Raw genomic sequence first — 26,166 nt, forward strand, 5'->3', positions numbered from 1 at the left:
CTGTTTAACTATGCAGGACAGCTGTACCACTGCTGCAGAGAAAAGGAGTAACCTCCAGAAGGGCCTCACCTCGTGTGGGGTTCTGTCCAGTTTGCGGCTGCGGCCGCTGGGTTCTTTGTGGTCCTTGCTGATGTGAACCACCTGACCTTTACTGCTCTTCCTGACCAGGTGACGTCGCACACCGGGGACATCTTCAAATCGATGACCTGGGACAGACACACAGAAACAAGAAAGCGTGTGAGTGCATTAAAAACATTAGAAGCATATCTACATAATGGACGCTCTGCTAATTAAAACAATATTACATACCATAGGCCAGGTATTGATTATCAAGTTGGAATTAGCTAGAACGGACACAGCATCCTCTGAATGTTCCTGCAACTGCCCTCACGGGACTGATCAACTGAGCTCACCAAATCTCTTGCCTCCGTCTCTAACCTCTGACGTTAGAACATACTTCATTCTGTCTGCACAGTCAAAGTAAACTATTGTTCGGTCAGAGATTTAGAATTGGATGTGTGTACAGCTCTCTCCCTCACACACACACATACACACACACACACACACACACACACACACACACACACACACACCCCAACAACAAAAGAGAAGTAGAAGTGTGTGTACAGTTGTCGTGGGCAGCTTTGGACGCTTATAAAATGACCACATTCTTGAATCACTGCCACAGATGGTCAGATAGAATGACTGAAAATTATTTATTCTAGAAGAGCGCAAGACTGCATGTCAAAACAACCCTTTATAAAAATGTGCAAAAGAGGTCAAGAGTCAACAAGGAAACATTAGTGAGCCCCAAATTTGAAACAGACGTAACATGTTTGAGAAAAGAAAACAAACAGCTCATCTGTGATACGTCCTGCTCTAAAGGCTGATGACTAAATACTTGAAGTTTGTTTCTAAAGACAAAGAGAAACAATGAAGTTGATTTTAAACAGTTTACAGTAGACAACAGGTTCTCGGCATATGTGTACTTCCTCTAAGCCTTCTGGAAAAGCAACTCAATTAACTCTTCATAATGTTACTTGAAAGAATGCCAAGAGTGTGCAAAGCTTTCTAAAAAATACTTTGAACAACCTAAAATATGATGTAATATAAAGTCTTCATAGTCACCATATTTTTCTTCCAAATTTTAGAAATACACACGTCTAAACATAGGACTGGCACTAAACAATTCACTCTCACACTCACACACACACACACACACACACACACACTTACTTACTCTTAATGCCATCTAGATCAACAGTGGCCAGCATCTGTGCCTCACTCTCGTCAGTGGGCACGTATTGGTAGCGAGAGAGCTCAGTGCCCGTCAGGTCACCAGTGCAGCGACGCTCCTGCAGGTCATAGCTGCGGCCTGGCTTGAAGCTGCCCTCAGGAGAGCCCAGTGGGAACACACAAGGCACAGAGGATCTCCTGCCGTTGGCCTGCATAACCACGGAGTCTGCATCTCTACAGAGGTCAAAAGACACAGTGATCAGTCTGTTTTTCAGTTATGTAAGAACAAAATACATTAAAAGCTTTTGTTGCCATAAAATTCTGATACATGATTTCACCATTTTTTTTCTAAACTGTATTCCAAACAACGGTTCAAAGGACACATTGAAAATATTTTGCCTCAAAGGTGGTTTAAACAGCTGAAATGTTTGAATGTGGACATCACAGAAAGGAACGGGCCTTTGAGTACCTTCATGTCGATTATTTGCCAACACTCATCAGATAATTGCTTTGTCAAAGAGTACAGTCATACAATTTAGGTAGGATATGCTAGCCTGCTAATTTATACTGCTAATGTGACATTACATACATATGTTTTGCTTTTGGCCTCCTTAGATAAACTACTATTTTACACCGTAATTAAGGTTGGCTTATGACCAGATTTGATTGACCTCTCTAATAAATCTGGCCGCCAGTTACTTTAAACTGCTGCAGTAATACATGTCATTTTTGATATTTGCACAGTAGTATACAGTCTGAACTGATATCTTTTGGTTCTCTTGGACTATTAACGTGAAATAACAATTTCAAATGAGTACTTCTTTAACATGCGCACAGCAGCCTGCTCCTTTTTCTTGGTTTTGAATGAGCTGTTTAATGCTGGTTTATCCCATTAGCAGCACTGCCACCAGTAAAGCAGAACATTTTCGTGACTTGCAAGTGAAAAGGGACACAAGGGAGTATTCTCTTCATGGGATTGGTGGCATGTTGCTTGCAGTAAATGGCAAAAAATAGACTTAACAGCCATGTGCTCACATTTTATGTGGCTCTGTTTACACGAAAGGCAGAAAGTTCAGACACAGTCGAAACACCAGAACTGCATATTTGACACTTTTTCACATTCCACTGTAAAATTGCTCCATATTTCAGATATTTAAATGGCTTTGTTGACTTCTGCAAACATTGCCAAAGGTTGCAGATAACGTCAGTTCATGGCACCTCAATGACAGCAGCATAAACTGAGAGCAGAACATAAAACAATGGATTGGAAGTGGATCAGGCTTATTTTAGTCGACATCCAATGCATTAAAATGTGCCTGGATTGACTCTATGCCAGTCCAGTTGATCGAATCGAGACTTTAGTATGAAGTATGGCACTATTTGCAAATTAGCACTTTCAGTTTTGCAGATGGCAAAGATCTCAACAGCCTTCTTTATAATATGACAAAATGACATGACATGTTACTGCAAACACTGCACTCACTCAGTCGTGGTGGCGTCCTCTGGGGTGTTACTGCTGGAGAGCACGGCTGACTCAGGAACGATGATGAGCTGTCGTGATGGAGAGCTCAGATCACCTCGAACCACAGTGGAGCTCCCGGACTCTTCATCACACATATAGAACTGTGAATCAAACAGACAGAGAAGAGGAGGCAGAAACGTCAAGACTGCACACTGTGCGCATGTGTGGCCACATATTTAGCTCTGTAGAGATCAAACGTCCCCAGCATGATGGAATACGTGAAACTTCTGACCAAAACATATATTTATTTGGAACAGTAATAGCCAAAAGATTTCACATTGGTTAATGGTGTGAAAGTTAGGGCCAGGCTGGGTGCAGGCAGCAGTACTCTTTCTCAGTAAACAAAAGTCAGTGCAATTATCCCAACAGTCCACCAACTTACAAACTTTTGAACTCCCTCGGTCAAATTACACATTTTGTTGATTTTCTAAGAAAAGAAATTACCACATCCTCTACAGAGAGCACATTTAATTTTTTTCTGCACATTTTAATGCACCATTTCTATTTTTCTGCTGAGCTCAACATACTGTGAAAATTAAACATTAAACATGAAAATGTTCGCTCAAGGGCCGCTCAAACTTTTTCCTACAACTACATGTGCAAAAGACAGGGAGAGAGCATGTTAATGCTAGAGCTGAGCGCTAACTGGATCCACCAACACCAACAATTCCGTTAGTTTTAAACAAGATTTTATGGCAACTGCACAACTCTTATTTGAGAAGAGTGCACAGTATAAACAGTTTAACAGCCTAATAGGCTGCAGTCTGTTCACCCATTTAAATAGAACAAAACGGCCACAAAATTTGATACTCAAAAATGGTGGTGTGTCCATACTTGAAAGACAATTTAGTTTTAAAGTCAATGATGTAGCACATTGAGTGGTAATCTGCAACTACTGTCCCAAAATGGTATTATTATTATTAAAAGGAAGAAACTACAACTGCAGTTTTTCTACTATTACCCTTTTCCCCCCCAAGAGGTTTTGTTGTAACAGCGACTCTGTACTCATAGCTTGTGTAGAGACCTGCACTGCGTCCGTGTGCGCATCTGTATCTGTATCAGGTGTAGGAGTGGTGGTGTTGCCGTCTCCATCTGGCTGGCTGTAGGACTCCTCCTCTCCTTCCTCCTCCTCCTCATCCTCCTCTATAGTTGGGGCAGTGCTGCCGCCGCCACCGCCGCCGCCGCTGCTGGCTGAGCCCCTCCTGCGACCGGAGGATTTCCTCTTACGTCCGCTCTTCTTCCTCCGGCCCTCGGAGGGCAGGTGTTTGGAAAGGGGGTGGTGGATGTGCAGTGAGGAGTGGCGGTGGTCTGAGAATGGCACAAACAGCACAACCATCAGGATCTTGACAAATATTAGCAACTACAAAAACACCAGTCTTGCAAACAATAAGAGGCAGTTCTCAGTTTCCTACATCCGCAAGTTCTCCTGCTATAAACTGATTTCCACACTTCAACCTCGTCTGGCAGGGTTTTGATTCGTTATTCGATATCGCCTTTAACAGCCTAGAATCTATTCATTTATCTAACGCCGCATTTTGAACGTTTGTGGTGGTTTGCCACAAGTATTTGGCAGGTGCTTTCAGACATACTGCTGAACAAAGTATTTTTATAAGCCTACATTGCTAATATTAGCACTACCAACCTAACTTCTTAGTCTAATTTGCCGAATGTTAGTCTAGTTAGATAGTCTAGTTACCTTGTTATGGCAAATCCAATAAAGTTTTGGGGATCCATAAATTGTTTTATTTAAAATATGAACTGATCGTTAATATTCATTAAAAAATATAATTTAAGTTTTTAAAAAACTATGTTCTTTACGTTCTTTTTGTCCAGATTCTGTGGGTATGATGAACAGTTTAGTGTCCTGAGAAAAGCACCCTACAATGCTGTAGAGAATGCCACAGTTGTACGGCTTTGCGCACACAGACATATTTTCATTCTAGTACTGTAGGACTCGCCCAGTAATTTCCACATTGTGGTATGTACCACAGTAACGAAGGAGGAATGCTGACTACAGCAATTCTTACACTCAAAGTCCTCCTCGTTGAAGGTACGGTGCTGCTCGGCGGGAACTCGCGGCGCAGGAGAGAGAATCTGTTGGAAACGCTGAACTCCCAGAGTCTTATTCAGGTCCCCATCATCGTCGTCTTCATCGTCGGCATGCCGTCGAGGGGGGAGGAGTACTGCAGCCGGCTAAAAGCAAAAAAGAATATGTGAAGGAAACTTGACTGAATGAGTCTCCTGACATGCTGAAACTAATTTTATACTTTCTGCTGCTTATTTCATTGTTTAAAATCCTAATAACTGTAAATTATGTGCGCACCTGTTTAAATCATGTATTTATATTCCCTTTACTTATATATTTAGGAATATATATTGTACAGAGATATGTCTATATTATAAGCTTATCAAAAAATCAAATAAAGGGAAAGGAATACTTGGACTCAGGCTGTGCTTCCACACAGAAATTATTAGCTGTCTAATAATATCTATTTTAAGAAAGAACTGCTGCAAAACACTGGAAATCACACCCAAAAAAATCATTACAGTAAAGACAGAAAAAGACTATGCAGTAGCCAGAAACTGAGACTAGAGGGAGACAAAACATTCACTTGATGGTCAAAATAAGAAGCACATGGCAACAGCTGCATTTCTCAACAATAAAACTGACATTTGAGCTACTCAAAGAAATAAATAAATAAAACTGCATTCCATTTATTTCACATTTATTTGCAGACCATTTACGACACTATTTTACCGTCAACTACTCCACCCAACTCCCAAGTTTACCAAACAACTCTGAAGATTCTACAGGGCTGAACCATAATTAAAGCCTCTCAACCTCCACTAATTGGATCCATGAAATACACAACATGTGACAAAAGATTTTTCTTCAGTGTGGATGCACTGGATCTCACTTTGTGTGTGTGTGTGTGTCTCCTTCTTTCTCTAATTTTCCTCCCCTGCTGTCCGGGTTATGTTATCACAGGGATTGTCTGTGGTCTGCGTGAGCGTGCTTTTTAAATGCTGTGTGTTTGGACAGGAGGCCCTCTCCAGGCGAGGCTCGCATTCCCACAGACAGCGGGCTGTGGCACATGCTCAGTGAGGAGCAGCCTGTGTCCTCAAGCTCGTCCCACTGACAGCGGAGCCAGAGAGAGAGAGTGACTCAGCACACCTACTGTGGTTCAATGCAGCAGAGCACTGCAGGTTCACCATCATTACTGACACGGCCCTAAATCCTCAGTCACGACACTTTCTGGAAAGAAACAACACACCTGAACAACGCAAGAAACATTTTTCTCATTTCTCAACACAAACCATTACACTATGACTGTGCAGCAGAAGGTCTGGCTGGTATTTGATTTATTCATCCTAAATGGAAGTGAAGATCCATTATGACCTCCAGAGTTCACTGTATGTCTAGTTAGCTTTACACATACAGTTCAAAGGACACCCTGGTCAAAATGAGAAATGCAACATTTGCTGCATGCATTGGAGAACATGCATTGGAGAACATGCGTTGGAGAACATGCGTTGGAGAACATGCGTTGGAGAACATGCTTACTAGCATCCGACAGCTGTGCCACAATAATCTCTACGTGTTAATGTATCTTTAAGAACTTTTCAAAAACTACAAGCAGTGCAGGATATAACTTTTCAGACATGTCATCTTACATTTTGATTGTACTGCCATTTAGCATTTGTTTATAAACCGTAAAACAGGAGCTACTCTCAGTACTGCTAACCATATAGCATTTATATATATTTGCCTTTTATATAATTAAATATTAAGATAATCCCCAAAGACTATAAGATCCAATTTTCAGTTTTATTACTCCAGACCTCTCTCACTGGTTAACATATTTGTTTAGCTTTTTAAAGATAGCCCACAGATCTTTATTTAGATCAAGGTTGCCAGGTCCAACAAAAATCTCCAACCGAAAGTTTGCTTAAAAGCCAGCCAACAGAAGCTGCAATTTTACTTGCCCAATTTGGAACGAAAACCTGGCAACCCTGAAAACCGATGCGCAAGCTGTACCAAACGCTCCACAGCTTAACAAAAGCAAGCGGTTCTACATGACCACCTCTGTAGGTGCGCATGCTCTGCCCTGATCATAACAGTGTGTAAACCTCAAATGGAAGATCTTTAGTGAGATCAAATTAAAACAAAGGGGACGAAAAGAGGCACAGTCATTTTACAAGGGTTTTAAGAACAGAGACACGCCATGTTAATCAACAAAGAGACCTACAAATTACATAGATATACAGAAGGAATGTAAAAATGTACGGCCTTTCCTGTGAAATGACACGTTCTGTTGATTTTCTAGGTGAAAATAAGTTCCACACATCCTCTACGGAGAACATACTTCTGCACATTATAATGTACAATCACTGTTTATTTACTGAATTTGAGCTTATGCAGGGTAGCGTAGTGAAACTGAATAGACGATGGGGGACGCAATGGTGTGCCATAGAATACTGCATAACACGACGAATAACACGCTGAATGCTACTTTTCGTCTGGAATGCCCCTAAATGAGTTTTCAGTGTTTCACACAGGTCTGAAACAAACCTGGAGGGAGCACTGTGGGAGGAGTGGGGGAGGTTCTTTTAAAGCAGGAATATCCAAACTCGTTGCATTTGCTTACTTATTCAGGAATTTGAAAAAGGCTTCAAATAAGTGAATGTTAAACCTTCCATGTTTTTCCTTTTTAGATGTGACCACCTGGATCACGGATTTGACTAAAGTGAAGAATTAGGTCATGGAAATGACCACTAGGGAGAAAAAGCAGTGCTTTACATCAGTGACACCGTGTGCCATTAGTTATTTATAAGAGTATAAAATATTATACTCTTATAAATCTTTGGAATTTGATAAAATGGGATGAAACGGAAAGTGAATATTTGGGGGCCCAAATATAGCCTTTGCGTGGGAAAACACTGCACTTTTAAAGAAATAATTTGTAAAAAAAAAAAAAATCGAATTAACATAATGCTTAAGAACAAGGTTGCTTCTTCAGTTTCTTGCTGGAGCTGTGTGTCTAATGTAGCTAACAAGGATAAGAAGCTTATGTACACCAATTAGCACCAACCTAGTCAAAAGTAAAGACAAACTTTACCATTCAAGATGACTGCTAGTACTGTTTTTAGCCATGTGATGTGCTATTGCTGGTTTTTATAGAGAACATTACGCCATACAGTGTCAGAAACCATAAAGTCTATTTGAGCTTATGTTGGTTTGAGGCAAACGATGATTTAAGCATGCAGTTTCCATAGTGCTAAGAAGTGGGGTCTGAGATTTCATTACTTGTTAGACACATTAGCCAAACAAAAATTTGAGAGGCAATTTGAGTATACTACTTTTTGACAAATTATTCCTTCAAGAAGAGACCCCAATACCTCAGACTGAACTTTACATTAAGTCTAAGTCTTGATGTTCCAGTGGAAAGACTCTGTGTAGGCTGAAGTGTTTGTTGACTGAAAAGTCACAGGGAAACTACAGACTGGCAGAGCAGCGGAGGTGGAAACCCACATGAACCTGCTGCGTTTAACCAGGGCTACGCGACCCAGGAATGGCCTCTGACGCAGGATGTGATTAACTCATCACAGTGCAGACCACATCCCCACGCCTCAGGCCCTCAATCTAGCACTTATCTTCATGCCAGCCACTGACATCATCACTATCTCTAATGACACATGCAGTGTTCCTTCAGTGAACGGAACTATCAGTCCCTCAGACAAACAATAAGAGACGCACTTGATATGCAGAGACGTAGCAAAATTTGATTGTGTTTACTTATAGTGAGAGAACAAGCACAGCATATCTATGGCTTTAACTACAACATACAAGCACACGCACTCCTGATGAGGGTCTACCCTTTTTCAATTCAGCTTCATCACGGACTGAAATCATCTGACTGAAATACAGCTAACATAACCTGCTGGAAAAACAAACTCTGTTTAGATTGGCTTTCCAAACAGTGACTCTTCTCATTGCTGGGTTCTGAGATGTTTTTCAAAGGTGCTTCACACCCTCCCACCACCAGCAAACATACAAAGCTTACGTATTGGGTTACTTTTTCCCACAGAAACTGTGTCGCTTCGGCAGGGTTCTGGACACTATTTTAATATTGAGCACAAAGCCGCCGCTAATAGAGCCGAGATCTAGCTGAATCGGGCGATCGAGTTACAGGAGACACAACGGCCTCGGTGAATACGCTGCTTCTGGCTCTCCTCATGCCCTTTCAGTTCATGGCTTTTATCAGAGCCATCGACCTTCAGAGTAATCCCCTAAAATCAATGTGCTAGGAAGGACCTTTAAAAATGAAATTACATCAGTCAGGAAGGCCACCCACTCAGAAGCGATATTTAAGTCACAGGCTGTTTCCCCTGATATTGGTCGCATATAACAGATAAACGACTTGTTAGATAAAAGAAGTACGTCTTCATTCCAGAACAGAGAGACACTGTACGTTGGAGACCGACAAATGACATAGATATGCAGAATTTACAGTTGCAAGCAAAATTTGGGCAACTCTGGTCAAGTGACCTGCACAATTACTGTTTATTGGATGAATTTATCACATTAACAAAAAACACATAAAACTGATTGTATAAAAGTTATGGCACATTTTGGATTTTCTTTTTTGCGAGATGTTTACCTGTACCTTTATTAAAAGACAAAAAAATTGGATATTTAAAGGAACAATCCATGACGACCATCTACAGAAAGAGACGAAAGAGCCGACAAAACTCAGGCTTCAAGATGGCTGCTACTGCTGTTTTTAGCTATGCAACAATCTTGTGTAATTTTATAGATATTATCAATCATACAGTGTCAGAAACCACTTATGCAAGACTGTCTGAGATTACTTACTATGATGTGGTTTGATGTGGCTAATTTGATTTAATAGTTTGCACAACTCACATTGTAAAAAGGTTCCATCTCTTTTAACTACATTAGCCTTGTAGTTCCAGCGCAAAACTAAAGAAACAAACATATTTTGGCTGACTGAGTACATCTCACATAAAGGGACTGTGCAAATTAGATTTTTTTTTACCAAACTTTCTATAAAAGCCCTGTTTTAAACTTTGTTTTTGGTCTTTATGGCTGAAGTGTTCTTTTTGGAATGAACCAGATTTCTGAGATGAAGTGTATGTTTAAACATTCACAGCCATGGGTGGAAATTGTCCTCAGCTAAGTATACAGGAGACAGATATGCAGGAAGTAGTCACGATTACTCACACAGCAAAATTTGGAGATGCAGAACCTACTATTGAAGGACTACATCATTTTAGTTGTTTTCATCATTTCACGTGGGTCAAATCTTCTACTTTTTATTTTTTTGCAAAGCACAATAATATACACCTTCAATCTGAGCAACAAGTCCATGAGGTCATGCAGAGTGTCTCAAATCCAGGCCATGAGGGAGGAACTGAACTAAAACACTGGCATTAAAGCGCAAATTACAAAAACGGCAGAGCCAATAAAGTTTGTTTTTCCTCCGTTGTCTGGTGAAATTCTTGGCCTTGCTTATTGACTCCCCACATGACCAGGGCTGCAAGGCCAGACAGGAAGCAGACAGGTCCAGTTGCTCGAAGACTACAGTCCAAATCGATGTGGTAATCACCGACCTGCTTTAAAAGCACCCACACGGTTGCCGAACGGAGCAGTGATTAACTGAGACTGTGTAAGGGGTTGACAGTCATTTAAAGCAGGCAAGGCTCATCTATACATCTTAAGCTGGACATCAACGCAGCCTGATGGTGATGGTTGTATTGCTCTTGGCAGAGAAGCAAATCACCTGGGGTGGATCATCTCTTGAAAACGTTGAAACCAGTGAAACATTATATTTTCCCAAGGACGATGCAGAGAGAGGACTTTTAAATCCACCAGCTGCACAGTCAGACCTAATCACAGCTGCATAGCTGACATACTGGCACGGAGTCCCTCGGCAGCAAATTGATTTCTGAGAACACAGCGTGCAGGTGCCCCCATCACCATAGTGACAAGAAGCGTTTCTCAACCAATTTATATTTTCTTTTTGCGGTTTGGATCAAACTGCTAAAGGATCAATGGCCATTGTTTTGCAGTGTGATTAGACTTCTCCTTAAGCCAAAACATCAAAAACAACCTAGCGAGGTTTTCCAGTGAGGACTTACTGTCGTACGCTGCACTCGCGCACACACACACACACAAACACACACATCGAATGCAATACACACATTTACACACCCCCACGCTCTCACGCAACACCCCCACTATCACGACCGACCTCCTACGAACACACCCCAGCGATTACGGTTAAGTCAAAGCTGATTTTAATAAGTAAAGCTGTGCTGGAATGCTGGCGCATAGGTGTTGTACCACCGCATGTCACCCACGGTGGAGGACGGGCCTGACCTGCGGCAGAGCCCTTAGCATGACCCACTGCAGCTCTAAGCCAAACAGGACCAGACTCCGCCACTTTCAGAGCGCTGAGTTTACAGGCTCTTTCACCCAAAACACTGCCACTATTGCGAGATCAAGGGCAGAGCTGTATTCAGGGAGGAACAGTCTGTAATTGAGCTGAGAAACAAGAAGCAGGAGTCACAAAAGGAACCACAAAGTGATCCTGCAAGACAAGAGAGGTGCTGTCCTCTCTGCATTGGAGAGTAGAGGTGCAGACGAACAAGCAGTGGTTGCAGTACATTAATCCAACAAACATCAACAAACCCAAACGTTTTACTGATCAGCCATATCTGTGGGAGACTCTAGAATGTTCTCCCTTTTCCCCTTACCCTGTAGCATTTAGCCCAACCCAAATCTAGCACACCTGCTCCAGACATCAAAGGCATTCAGAGGCATCTAAACATTTAGAGCTAGGTGTGATGGATCTGGACTTTCCAGAGAGGTAGTTTTAAGGACCAGGTTTGGGCACCCCATTCTACCCCATTCACACAGTTTTTCCAGTGTGTCCACCCCCCGCCTTCTTCATACAAGTTCATCTGGAATGTTACTTCTTATGTATAGTCCATGTTCCTAAGGCCTTCTTTGGCAATATACGCTATATGGCCAAAAGTATGTGGTCACCTGACCATCACACCTATATCAGCTTGTTGGACATCCCCTTTCAAAATCATGTGCATATGGAGCTGGCCCCTGCTTTGTGGCTATAATAAAGCATGATTCATCACTGCAGAGAACATGTTTCCACAGCTCCAGAGTCCAGTGACTGTGTGCTTTACACCACTCCAGCCGACGCTTGGCATTGCTCACAGTGATCTTAGGTTTATGTGCAGCTGCTCAGCCATGGAAACCCATTCTATGAAGCTTTGCCGGATGCTGATGTAACATAATTTTGGCCATAGTGCATTATATTTATGCTGGCTAATTAATGGTACCAAACCCAAACCCACACCAATGACTGGCTTATGCTTCAAATACCTCAAGCCTTTATCGAACATAAAAGCTGGTTCCATTTATTGAGCGCCAGTGAGCTGAAGTAAGTCACAGGAGACTCTAAAACCGCATTCACTCTATCATATAATCACATTGATGTTTGTTTCTTATTGCTTTAATGCTTGTTTTATTGATTGTTTTATTCCTCTAATTATAGTTTCAGTGTCAATACATTTATATTATTATGTTAATATTTCTATTTGATCCTTTGTTTAATTAAGCTAAGAGTTTAAAAAAAGACTTGAATGCAAGTCAACTGAAAAGCTCTTGCTTTAGTGGAACCATCTGAGTGTTGTTTTATGAATTGACATCTCTAAATGTGAAGCGCAATACTTTCATAATGGTTCTGTAATGGGATATTTAACCTGATATTTTCTTTCTTTCACACTCCTTCTAAGGACTCAAATCTGCAGTCTATTTGGTACAAACATGAGGTAGTTTGCCACAGCACTTCATACCAAAGCTTCAAGAATTATTGAAATATTACAGTTATCATTGCTATTTCAGCACAGTCCTTGAAAAAACAACCCACAAAAACTTCAGGTTGATCCTTAGTTCACGGTTTTTAATCAAATCAGCCATCAGTTTCCCAACCCAGTTCTCTGGAACCCCCAGTCCTCTTTTTTGCTCTACCTCACTTTACAGCACAATAGCACCAGGCTTCAGTTCTTGGTAGCTTAAATCAGAGAATTCATTTAGGGCCCTCAAGGACTAGATGGGAAACACTAACTTAAAGGACAATTAGGGAGACAAAAACAGCTTTCTTGTCTAAACGGTTGAATTCATAGCCTCATAAACCCTTTCAATATCATAATGGTTATACAGTTTGAAAGGACAGCGGCCAAAACAGATGGCCAGTATTTTGCCACAAATTGTTTAGAAAGCTTATCTTATGTTAACAGGCAATTCAGGTGAGTGACAAGCGTGTGAATCAGCCTAGGTAAAATAGCCACAATCAGGTACTTACCAAGTGTCCAGCCAGCCCTGCAGTGGCAGTGGCGTCTCTGGTGTCCTGAGAGTCACTCATGGTTCCGTAAGGTCTGCGTGCGTAGATATGCTTTTGTGCGTTAGCCTTTTTCTCTTTCGCTCAGACTCAGCTGGGAGCTTTCGGGCAGCATAACCTGAGTGAACAAAAAGAAGATATATTCTTTACACAATAAATAGCCACATACTGCTGAGCTTTAATGGCTTTATCTGAGGAAGCATCCTCTTCGTTTCTGGGAGGTCAGCTGATAACAACATAGCAATTACATTATGACATAGGTTTAGAAGGCTCAGATAGAGACCATCAAGCTAAAATAAACAGGCACTTTATCTCTCATTTTATCTAAGCAAAGACAGAAGAGTGAATCATGCTCAGTGAATCACCATCTAATAAATTATTACTACTCTGAAAGAGGTTCCAACAACAAAAGGGAAAAATATATTTCTTCAAAACATTTTTGGCTTGCACTTCCCCCACAAAAAAGACATCAGAGTCTGACAGGGAAGGTTTATGCTTCTGAGCTGCATTAGACACAGGCAGGCACCTCTTATTCGGTATGCTGTTTCAGAGAAGCCCTTCTGCAGACCTGTCTGGGGATCTCACCAAGGTCAAAGCTAGCAGGGATGTCTTCTCGAAGGGGACTAATCAGTTGTAGTGATTACAGTCAACCAAGATTATTACCTTGAATACTTGCATTCATTTACTCTTTATTGTATGTATATATTTATTTGTTTATGTGAGTTATAATCAAAACTGACGTTATTTCTGCAAATAGAAGTTTGAAGCTGTAGTCTCCATACAAGTATAACAATCATTGTACTTTACAGCACAAATTCCCAAGCATTAATCATGTAAAGCAGTACATATTGAACATTCAGGCAGACGCAACACAGAAAAATAGAGTATGATGCCCTGTATGACACATTGTCATGCTAACAGTAGAAATGCCTAAAAAATGCAAAAAAAAAGCAATAAAAAAAATTTAAAGGGTGAAACCAAAACTTCAACTTAAGGTTCAAACTAGTTTTAAGCTCATTTTCTAAGTCACTCTACTATAAGTGGCTGCTTGTACTGCAAGCGTACAAGCACCCTTATTTTTTTTGAGCCTCGTTTTGGGGATTGGTAGGTAGAGTAGAAAAGCTAGTCATACTCATAGCAACAAAAATAACCACAGGCACAAGCATTCCATAACCACTACTTCATATGAATATATATTTTGGGACATGCAGTTACTTATGGCAGATAATGTGTCATCAGCCTGAGACCGCAGTCCAGCTGATACAGTCAGCTGATCTAACAGATAATGACTTGACGCAATGTGTGGATACTTTCCAAGACTTGACAAACTATTGCTCATTATTCTCCACAGTTTATATCTATCTATAGCTACACAAAAGGATGGTTTGAATTTTCAACAATTAGAAAACTGATTAGGTGCTTTAGGCTTCTGTGTCAATAGATTCAGTAGACGACATACAGTACATACCCTCATTTTTCAGGGTGAGCAGTTTAAATAGCATTACACAATCTGCCCCAGGAGGTGCAGTCCAGACAAAAAGCTTGATTACTTCACGGATTCAAGGTGCTTAATCATATTAGCGGCATACTGCTTAGTTCAACAACGAAAAACTGATTCGAAGACTGAGCAGACAGACTTTGTTTGCACCACTTCTGAACACACTGGAGTTCCTCCGAGGGTTTCTACCAATGCATCTGGTAATATTCCTTATCCACTTCCTCTAACTATTCTGACTATTGCCTAAAACCTCCTGCTTTGCTCTGTCCATTCAGATTGCGTGTAAGTGACAGAATGCGGGTGAAGTAAGAACTTCCATTTCAGGACAGCCCTTCACAAGCAGACGTAATAATGATCTGAGTGCTTTCGTTAATTACGGGAACTTTCTTTATCAGTCTCGTTTCCGAGTTTTATCCTGTTGAACAGAAACTCCTTATAAACATGTGATTACACAGGGGATCAGTAGGAGAACCGCTCTCAGTCATTAGGTATAAAGGGAGAAACATGAAAATGAAAGCCTGCGAAACCATCCAAAACTTTACGATACTGCAGTGAAGAATAATCAAAACAATCTTTGCATGTACATTAAAATCCAAGGTCCTTTGAAAATTGGCACCATGATGTTTAGTGCCTACTCAAAGTTAAAAAACAGAGTCAATCAGCAGAGGTGACACTCTGAGGGGGAAACCAAGAGAGAGAGAGAGAGAGTCTAAAAAGAAAAAAAAAGAAAAACCTTTAAAAAGAAGATGAAAATAACAAATTTTAAGAATAAAAAATGTATAGAAAATATATAAATAATGAATATATTACACAATTTCAGGAATGTTACATAATAATTGCTTTCTTTTCTCTGCTATGTTGAGTGCAGGTCCAGCTTCTGTGAGTGGACAGTGATGGAAAGAATGCCATCAGAGGCACTTGAACGCACCACTTACACAGAGTAGAAGAATGCCAATGGAGGAGACGAAGCGCATCTTTGCTCAAAAAACAACTTCCAGTGTTCTGACCAACAGCTGTCACGAGGCTTAGTAAAATAGGTTAACTAAGTTAGTGTGAAACAGGATTACAAGTGATGAACCACTGAATCACGAACAGCTCTCATTAAAAGCCAGTGTCAGTGTTGTTTTTGATACGCGTGTAACGGCAAATCGCATTATCACCGCCGCGCTGCGATGGAGGACAAGAGAAAGTCACATTCCAAGTGCTCACAAACCCAGAATCTGAACGGCACTGAACCGGAGCAGCACAGCAGTGCGGTCTGCTATGCGGCTTCTGCCTGCATATTTCTGCCGGAGACGTCTGCCAGCAGAAACAGACGAAATTCACTTTAAGTTGGACAGGAAACATTCTGCAACACAGGAAGAGCTGTTAAGCGTTTTTCTAAGCAAATACCAAAAGTATGTGCCCATCCTCTTCCACGCAAACATGACCAGCCCTTCTGTCAAACGCTGCAACAATATGAGCTGCTGTGATAAAAGGAATCAAATTTACAGACTGAGAGAAAGCAGAGCAAAGGCTAAACACACACACACACACCAACAAAGCGAGCGCTGGAGAGGGCTGAGAAAACATGTGTTCAATCAGTGCTGAGTGACACTGACAGAAGGGTGAGTGTAATTTGGCAAGAGAGGGAAAATGTAACAAGCTAGCACTGAAAGGCATACAGACAGAAAGAGGGAAAGAGACAAAGAGAAAGAAAGAAAAACACATAGAGACAAAGACACAGAGAAAGAGAGAGCAAAAGACAGACAGAAAAGCCGGGCTTACCTTTCAAGTGCTTACTGCAGGGAGCCTACAGCCACAGTGGTCATTGTAGTGCGATGGCAAACCTACTGTGAACGAGAGCAGGCGCGAAGCAGCAGAGAAAGAGCAAGGGAGAGCGAGGGAGGGGCATAAGGAGAGAAGAAAAGGCTGCGATTGGAGAACGGCACCGCTTTTCTGACTCCAGTAACACACTACCCCCTTTTTACATTACCCTCCAGCCCTCACACTCTTCCTCTATCTCCTCCTTTCTCTCTGACACACATCCACACGTATGCTGTTCACTTCCAAACACAAAAATGCCCACTGATATCTCCCCCTCCACCACCAACACCCTCCCACCCCTGCGATTAGGCTTCCTCCTTTAGCCTTCTGACAAACATGTGACCATGGGGACATGACTCAACACTACAGCTCTGGGCCTTAAACTCTAAAAATCTCACTAAACACATAAAAGCACACCCCTCATGTCCCAATACACTCAACACACACATTCTGATGTCAGTTCTGATCCTTAAAGCGATAGTTTGGGGCAAAAATTCAAATTTACAAAACTCTTTATTTTCAATGTAGTTAGTCTTGCAAGCCCTGGTTCTGCCTATCATCAGGGAGTCAAGTGCATTTCTTCCTTTGATGTGGTGAAGAACAGCCTACATTTTCCATGTTTTGTTGTATATAGTATAGTAAAGTATAAATCTTCAGAGAACACACTTCTGCACATTTTAATGCATAATAATGTTTTTTGACTGAATTTAACATACCGGGGGAAAGAACTAAAACACAAAAAAACTCAGCAAATAAACAGAAACTGTGCACTAAAATTAAGTGTGCTTTCTTTAGAGGATGTGTTTACTTGTTTTCCCTTAGAAAATCAACAAAATTTGTAATTTGACCAGGTGTGTTCAAACCTTTGCATACAATACTGATTCATAAATATTTATAAAATGTAGAAATTGGGACAAAATTTGGAGACCTGGAACAGTATTAAAGAGGAAGGGAACACATTCATAAAGCAATAAAATTAACAAATTGCAGAGTTGTAGCTTCGTCTAAACGTCTTCTAAACAAGTACAAAAAGATACGTTGTCATTTATCGGTTTGAAATACATGTAAAATCTAAACATCTGGCGACAATTTTTAAAGTGAATATCTGCTAATAACAAAAATATTGTGGATTCCTAGAAATAACCAACGACAGCGTAACATGTGCAAGGCACTCGATTTTCAAAACGAGGCTATGATCAAAACAATCCTGCATGCAAAAATATTGGTATGCGTATCAGCAAATGCGAGAAAATGTCATTTAAAACTAACTAAATGCTTCAGAAAACACTTTTGAATAACTTTTAACAGATTTTTTTGTCAGTCCACCTACTATACCTCTCTCTGAAAAGCTCGGTCATGGCGAGTATAGTGGGCAACTACGTGCAAAAGCCTGTTTACTGTGGCACTGATAAAATCAGCTTCACGGTATTGCGGACACATGGATGTGTGGACCGGCAACCAGAAGGTCACCAATTAAATCATGATAGTTGTGGGCAGTTTAATGTGATACAGACATCATGAAACTCCATTTACACGTAGGCTAAGACTACAATGTAGTCAATCAGCCAGGACCTGTTCTGGATCTGAAGTTTGTTTCTTTACTTTTGCACTAGAGCTACATGACTAATGTAGGCAACAAGTAATGGAAGCTTATACCCCACTTAATAGCATTATGCAAACTGCATGACTAAACCATCACACACTTACCTCAAACTGTGTCAAGTTGTTATTTAATATCAATAAGACTTTTCATGTAGTTTCTGGTACCGAATGACAAACTGTTATCTGTAAACATGAACAGAGGTATACCGCACAGCTATGAACGGTAATAGCAAACACATTGAAGCCTAAATTTTGTCCATTTTTTTTTAATCTCTATTTCACTTGACTCTGTATGAGGCATCCGAGTGATGAGCTATGAGCTTCCATTACTTGTTAGCTACATTGTAGCACCAGCACAAAACTAAAGAAGCAAACTTCGGACACCGAACATGTCTTGGCTGCCTTACTGTACTACACCTGAAGTAAGAGGGGTGGGGTGAGGGGGTAAATTAGATTTTCACTGAACTGTCACATTAAGACATAATGCATGTGCACACACACACCTTCACAGAACTGTGCACAAAGAGCAGGTTGGCACAAACTGCACTTACTCAAAGAAAGCGCACTGAATTGGACTAGTCATGTGTTAAGTCCATTTCAACCACCAGAATGGACTGAACAACAAAAGAGTACAGGTGAATGAAGATGAACAATCAACGATCCCTAAGCCTAAGCTTCAAAGAACAACTGACAATGCTGTATTCACGCAAATACGTCACTAAAACTAGAACAAGTCTGACCGCCTGGCGGGTCCACTTGCTCTGTATAGCTGCAAGCAAATTCTGATGATTATGCTGATGGCTTCTGCTAGTCAAGTGTCCTGAGACAAGCACACAGCAGCCCAGCAGTCTAATTAGCAGCAGACTGCTATATTCTCACCACAATTATATAATATCTCACTGTGCTAAAGGGGCTTTCTTCTTAAAAATCATTAAGATTATCTTACGCACTGAACACATCAGAGAGCAAGAACGTGGAGGAAGGACAGAAATCCACCCTTATTTCACAAACGAAGTGAAACACAATCTCAGGAAGTACTGTAACACAGCGAGGGCTGATAATGTTTATCACACTATCCTACATTTCATATTCTTGAAAACGAATCTCTCCATTTAAACACTTGACAGCCAACTCGACTGAAACCATACGGACAACGAAGGAGACATTTTAAACATTTTAAATGCAGAACTGGACTGACATCTCCACTCACTTCATAATGGTGGAGAGGTTATACATACAATACTTATTACATAGTTTGAAACAACTTTAAAGAGCAATTTCATCGATTTTGAAGTTGATATTCAATCGTATGCAAATGTCTGAACACCTCTAGTTAAATTACATGTTTTGTTAATTTTCTAAGTGAAAATAAGTTAACACATGCTTTATAGGGAACAAATTAATATATGACATTTAAAGCTAGTGTTTAACATATTGGAAAAAAATATAAAATATACTGTAGCTTTTGCATAGGCTACGTTTTATGATTTTTTCCCCCTAATGTGTTAAATTCAACAAAATGTGCAGAAGTGTGTTCTCTGTACATATGTGTAACTTATTTTCACTTAGAAAAACAACAAACATGTTATTTGACCAGGGGCACCAACACTTTGGCATACAACTGTAAACCAGGGGTCATTCCTACAGTGCAAATATATTTCTATACACATTTCAGACAAATTACTACACAACAGTGTATCAGGCATCAGGCAGCACAATTCATAACCACTATACAATAATACATTTAAACATCTAATAATAACTTTAGGAAAGGAGCTTTCAGATGTCTGGTTCCCATCACCACTACTGTGAATAAGTCTGTATGTTTCTCTAAAACAGAGCATTTCACATCAATCCGCTCAATTACTCTGTTTACATCTCAACCATTTGACTACGCAAAAATTTTAAACATGTGGTGGACTTCCCCTTAAGAAGCATCAAAGGGAAGGATCAAGTCCTGCCATCTCTTAGGATCATGGCTAAAGAAGCAGTCCAACGTATTTTCTCATAAAATTAAAAATCCGTGTTTTAGAGAAAGCTGTAAAATAGTCTCAGATGAGTTATGACGTTACGTATTCTGTTGTTAATTACACTGTGTTGCTGCAGCAGCGATTTCTGAAGGCCTTTTTTCTGCCTCATTCTAAGCCTATGGGAGATCATCTCTGAAATGTATTATACTCTCAAGGTTAAAGAAAAATGAAAAGTAGACTTTTGGACCATTCCTTTAAGCCTAACAAGTGAACCGCTGAAACATCAGTCATAACGCTACAGCAGATAACGCTCACCTGTATCCGCCGTCCTCCTGTTTATCTCCCTGAAATATACCTAGGGAAAATTACTGTCGCATTGTATTTTCAGCGGAAACATCTGTCTGTAACGGGCGAGTTTAACACAGTTTTTTCCTATTACCAAGCCCGTTGAGTCATTTGCTCTGACTCACAGCGGCTCTCTGAGGTCGCTCTCTATCTGACTCCGCTCTCCGCTCCATCCAGCATGGCACTGTTAGCTCATGTTAGCTCGCTAAGACGCGGACGGGAACTCAGCCAAATAGGTGAAGTTACTGTTGTGACTAAGCTTCGCCTTTTCGGACAGCGGCCAGGTTCCTGTGAGCGAACTCTTCGTGAGCGTTACTGACAGTGTGATTTCAGTAACTTACTTAATCAGTACGGACGTGTTAGTGTTGAACTACCTGCTGCTCCGCTCCGCTCGGACTGAATGGCCGTTTCTCAAACACAGACTCTACAGTTCTTCAACTTCGAGCCCGCTACGCAGCCTCAGCCAATCACATCGCAACCGAACGCATCAATGAGCCAATCGCATTTCTACAAAAGACGTCACTAAGCCAAATGTGGTGCACAGAGAGAGCGTAAAAGAAATTCTTAAAGGGGAACTCCACCAAAGTTTTACAAATTCTACATCATTCAATGGTTACCGTGTAAACAAAGTTATTCAGAGCGGTTTGGTGAGATTTGCTCCGTTCTAGAGAAACTTGTCGTGTCAGAATTATTCATAGTGGTGGTGATGGGAACCAGTCCACCTCTAAATGCTCCCTCACAGAAACCTATTAAATGAAATGGTTAGATATATGCTGCCTGGTGTTTGACACATTGTTTAATGATCGGCTTAAAATGTATTTTAGTCCATTTATTTATTTAAATCTATTCAAGGAGGACACCGCGACCCAGAAGGATAAGCGGTTTAGATTATGTACGTATGTATGTATGTATGTATTCAAGGAGGAGGGGTACACGCAGGGTGTTGTAAGGCAAAATATTCCCCACACCTATTTTTTAAGATGTATGACTACTTTACCACCATTAACAATACGTATAAAACTCAGAAGGTATATAGACAAAGGCTATATTTGTCTTGAACACACTGTGACCCCCTGGTTTCTATCACCACCATTGTAAAATCAGTGTCTACTGAATCAGTGTCTACTAACCAGTTCACATCAAACCCCTCTGAATGACTCTGTTAACATTTCAAACACTGAATTGTTCAGACATTTGGAAGAATTTGTGGAATTCCCCTTTATGTTAACCCTTTGTAGAATGTGGAAAATGGTGGTAGTTTCTTATGAACACTGGCAGCATGAATCTTTTGCCAGGTTAAACATGTCAAATCTGCCCCACAGTTTAAACCCCCTTTACCCAGACTTATCAAACATTACTAAAGTCATTTTCAGTTCTGTAGTCAATTTTCATTTCGAATTTCGATACGTGTTAAAAAATGTCTTGATTCAACAAATCTCTCATTACGCACTACACCGATTGATTTCAGTTAAGAAAAATACAAAACATTATTTGCAAACATTTTTTAAAGTAGCATCTCCTTCTGGGAGATCTTAAGAGTACAACTGAATAATAATAATGATAAACACTACAAAAACCTGAACTGCCAGGAACATCTACATCTTCAACCCCTCAGAACTGAAATCAACATAAGCATATCCCAAAAGCATAAGTAAACTTTTTTCTGTACAAATATATCCCCCCCTCCCAAATATCACAGGTTCTTGTGCATTATGAGGTTGGAAAAAGAGTCAAAATACAACAATTGCTGCATGTAACCTAATAATGTTGCACACTGAACTGATATTACACATGGTAGTTAATGGTGCTTTTCCACTGCATGGTACGGCTCAACTCGACTCAACTCTACTCGCTTTTGGTACCACCTACTAAGTCTTTGACTGCAGATATGCCCTCTTAATGTAGCTGATCATCATAGTGATGCCACAAGGAGACATGAAGGAGACAAATTTTGTGCTTACAGGAACAACTTGGAAATATTTCATCAGAGCTCAGATGACGAGACGATTCTGGTTTCTCATATGTGACACAAGAGGGTACGCTAACCTATTAGCTAACATTAGCATGTGTTTAGGGTGATGGTGACGATTCTCTCTGGCCAATCAGCAGTCGGCAGGTTTTCCACGTCACCTTTTGGTATAGGCTCAGCTCACTTGGAACCTCAACAAAGGTGACACCAAATATAGTAAAAGGTGAACAGAGTCTAGTCAAGTTTAGATGCCACCATGGAAAAGCGGATTAAGTGGCTTTGGCAGTAGTCAACCTACAGTTTAAGCAACTGGTGTTAGTATATAATAGTGCTGAAGGTTAACAGTAGACTTACTTTCATGATGTTATGTCAATGCACAGGTTTGAGAGCATGGATGTTATTTTCATTTTTTTCCCGCTTAAATTACTTGGGTGCGGTTCAGAGGATCCAGCGACAATCGGAGGAAAATGCACGCAGGACAAAACGTATCAGCTTTGGAACATTTTAGTTTAAAAGAGGACACAACAGCACAGCTCTTCAAAAAACAACATTCATGTTTCACATAGAGAAAAAGTGTTTAGAACCAGAGTTCCTAATATAGACAACTACAGAATGACGTACAACTTTAGAACATAGACTTCTATGGAGGATGTCAAAGAAAAGACCCACAGAAGACACTGTGGATATGCGATTTTGATACACTTGAAAATTCAAACATTCATTTTTGATACTGTATTGAAATCATTAAACTCTTTTCAAATAAACCCACATTACTTGTCCTTTCAAATCCACATTTGCCTTATTATATCTGAGACCAAAATTGCCATGTCATACATACAGTGATGTTTATTCACACATGTTAAAAATTCCCATTATTCTCAGGCTTATCACATGAAATCTTATTATTCATAATTCATAATTCATAATATTAGAGAAAAATATCACTAGAGACAAATATACCCCTGCATCCAGGATCGGACGCTCATGAGGACTTTGATTACATGGGTCAGGTGTCTTTGGTCAGGGTTGGAGCAGACAGGGTCAGGGTTGTTTAACCCCATAGGTTTCACCTAATCCTAGACTAAATGAGTCAATAGAGATTATCCATTATACAGTCAAGAACTGTAGGCTGCATCTACAAAAAGCCAACCAAAAGCTCTGTGACTACATGACGTGCCCATAATCACTAAGAAGTAATGCAAATAAACATGACTAAGAGGTTAGATGATACAAGGAGTCCATTCAACAAACCATGTGTGTACCCAGCTGAAGAGACATGCACACAATGAGCCTTTTTTATCTGATACTGTATCACACTGATTCAACCACTACAGCTGAAGTCTACACTCTACTGAAAATACACTGATTGTAATTCACAATAGACAGCGCCTACATGACATTACAGGACAATTCCACCAATGTTTCCAAATTTCTGCATAATTCTATCACTAAGAGACAAAGTCATTCAGGGTGGCTTGATGCAAAATGGTGCATTATGGAGTAAACGTATGGACTTAGTGGCATTTTATTTAGTATCCAAAATGACCAGTGAATCTACACGGTTTTTATATGTAATGTTGATAATTGTAAATATCTGATAAAGCAGTTTTCATTGGGTACTATTTTGCCTTATAACACCCTGAATGTACTTCTCCGCCCTTCAGGCATTAGATTTCATTATTAACAGCTTTATGTGAGGTAGCTGACTTTAAAAGGCTTCAGATGCCTGGTTCCTATAGGCACTGTTGTGAACAAGTGTGAATTAGTAAATTTCTCTAGAACATCAGATTTCACATCAAACTACTGTGAATGGCTTCGTTTACATCTTAATGATTTAATTATACAGAAATTCTGAAATACTGCTGGAGTTCCCCTTTAACTACTCACCATTTTGTGCTATTTGGGCACCACCAGCTCACTACTGGCCATTCACATGAGACTGGAATAGTAACTACAGGGCCATTTAATGCTTAAATGGTTCCTTGCATGGTGAAATGGATCTTCAGATTATCAGACCCTTTTTTTAGAAAAGCATTCTATATAGAACCACACAACACATCCTCCATTAATCAGAACTATTTCACCATGCAAAGAACCATTTAAGTATGAGATGATTCTATAAAGAACTCTAAATAGAACCATTCTCTTTACTATAGAACCATCTTTTTTAAGTGTATAGGGCGCTGTGTAGTTTGGAGTTTTCCACCATTATTTTACAGCTTTCGTAAAAGACTTCTACTAATTACTCCTTCACCAGTCACACTTCTATTTTAGCCTCTCAACCTTTGAAACTCTAGCTTAATGACAGACCATCATCTCAGCTCTTCTGATGGTAAATGTCCTTCATATTTGCAGACTTGGAGCTCAGGCTGACATCCAATCCTCAATCTGGAAATAAATCCTGCACAGTCCTCTATTCGTGTCTCACATATGATTCAGGCGAGCTAATGACAAACTTCCTCCGGCCCAGAGGAATTTTTTTGGAGGGAAATGGAACATGTACTGTTTTTTCTTCTTCTTCTCAGTGCACTGCTGTAGCCTACACTGAACAATCTGTACTAATTCAGTGGTCTCAGTGGTAAACACAATCAACTAGGATAAACCCAGCAGCCACACTCTTCATCACTACGCATCACACCTACAGAGATGAGAGTTAGAGTAGGTTAATTTAGCTATAAGGGCAGCGCACATGTACACACAGCCACCCTCGAACGCAAGGTTAAAGAAACAATGCTGGTCGCAGAAGAAGGACGAAGCAAAAAATAGACCAACCCACACATACCGACCATAAAGCAGCTGTCTGGCACAAACACAGCAGCACCCTTGTGTTTTTTTTTTTAGTTATGACCAGCCCTGCCGTCCGGTTTGCCTGCACACTCGGGAGCTCTGTGAAAGCGTTCGCCCATCTCTAAAAACCAACAAGAGGAGAAAAAGTAAACGTGGCCAATGGAGGTCGGGCTTAAACCGTCGCCTGTCTCGGTTTACTGGAGGGGGAATAAATCTGCAGCTCTGGGGAACCAAACACGTGGACTGTTTTTCGCTTTGTTCAATTCATGTGAGGTTACCGATCTGGATTCGCCATGTGTCTCATCTTAAAGATGATTTACCAACCCAAAATCCTCACAAATCTTCCAAATCTCCCACCAGGCGTCATGAAACGAACCTATACCGCCGGTTTTCCCCTCTGGAGCTGAACTGGCTGTGGAGGAAAGCGTGAGCTAACGTTAACTGAAGGAATCTGTCGACCATACAGACTGACTTACACAGGCAAGAGATACTAGAGACAAAACCAAATAAAAATTACATTCAGAAATGAAGAGAATTTAAGTTAAATAAAGAAAGAATAAAAGTTAGTTTTTTTTTTCTTTAGTTAGCTAGCCTGCTAGTCAGAACTCAAGCTAAGTCTGTGGCTCAGCGTGGCTGAGGGAAGATAAACATCCACAGATGCAAGCCTGGCCTAAATTTGCCCAAAGACAGGATAAAGTGACAACTGTTTCAACACAATGTGTAATTAGGGTGGGGTGGATTAAAAATGGTCACATTTCGTTGACTCAAAGGGTAATTTCACCTCTTTTTCAAAATGTGTAGAAAGTTTGCTGTGAACCGCTCCATTCTTGAGAAATGTGGAGTCAGACTTGTTCACAGCTGTGGTGATAGGAACCAGACGTCCAAAGCATATAATGCCTCTAAAAGATACATCACATAAAGTTATTACATTAAATCATTATGGAAATACTGCCCAATACCTGAGACATAGTTTTGCAATAGTTCTG

The 26,166-nt window shown here is 40.5% G+C and overlaps 1 protein-coding gene across 7 annotated transcripts in view; it reads right to left on the minus strand.

Annotated features, from left to right (window-relative positions):
• slc4a2a (solute carrier family 4 member 2a) overlaps window positions 1–26,166 on the minus strand; it is a 45,316-nt gene that overhangs the window by 14,955 nt on the left and 4,195 nt on the right. For 2 of the 7 annotated variants that reach the window (XM_036596411.1, XM_036596413.1), the window contains exons 2-7: window positions 13,168–13,321; window positions 4,786–4,951; window positions 3,783–4,066; window positions 2,720–2,859; window positions 1,241–1,470; window positions 70–206 (exon numbers count right to left, since the gene is read on the minus strand). In XM_036596411.1, coding sequence (XP_036452304.1) covers window positions 70–206; window positions 1,241–1,470; window positions 2,720–2,859; window positions 3,783–4,066; window positions 4,786–4,951; window positions 13,168–13,227 — 1,017 coding nt within the window. In that variant the 5' untranslated portion in view covers window positions 13,228–13,321. Of the gene's footprint in view, window positions 1–69; window positions 207–1,240; window positions 1,471–2,719; window positions 2,860–3,782; window positions 4,067–4,785; window positions 4,952–13,167; window positions 13,322–16,468; window positions 16,796–20,394; window positions 20,575–20,765; window positions 20,830–25,175; window positions 25,599–26,166 lie in introns of those variants that run through there. The other 5 variants (XM_036596414.1, XM_036596417.1, XM_036596415.1 and 2 more) reach the window with 5 other exon arrangements.

This window comes from Colossoma macropomum, unplaced genomic scaffold (genome assembly GCF_904425465.1).
Source record: "Colossoma macropomum unplaced genomic scaffold, Colossoma_macropomum, whole genome shotgun sequence".
NCBI lineage: Eukaryota > Metazoa > Chordata > Actinopteri > Characiformes > Serrasalmidae > Colossoma > Colossoma macropomum.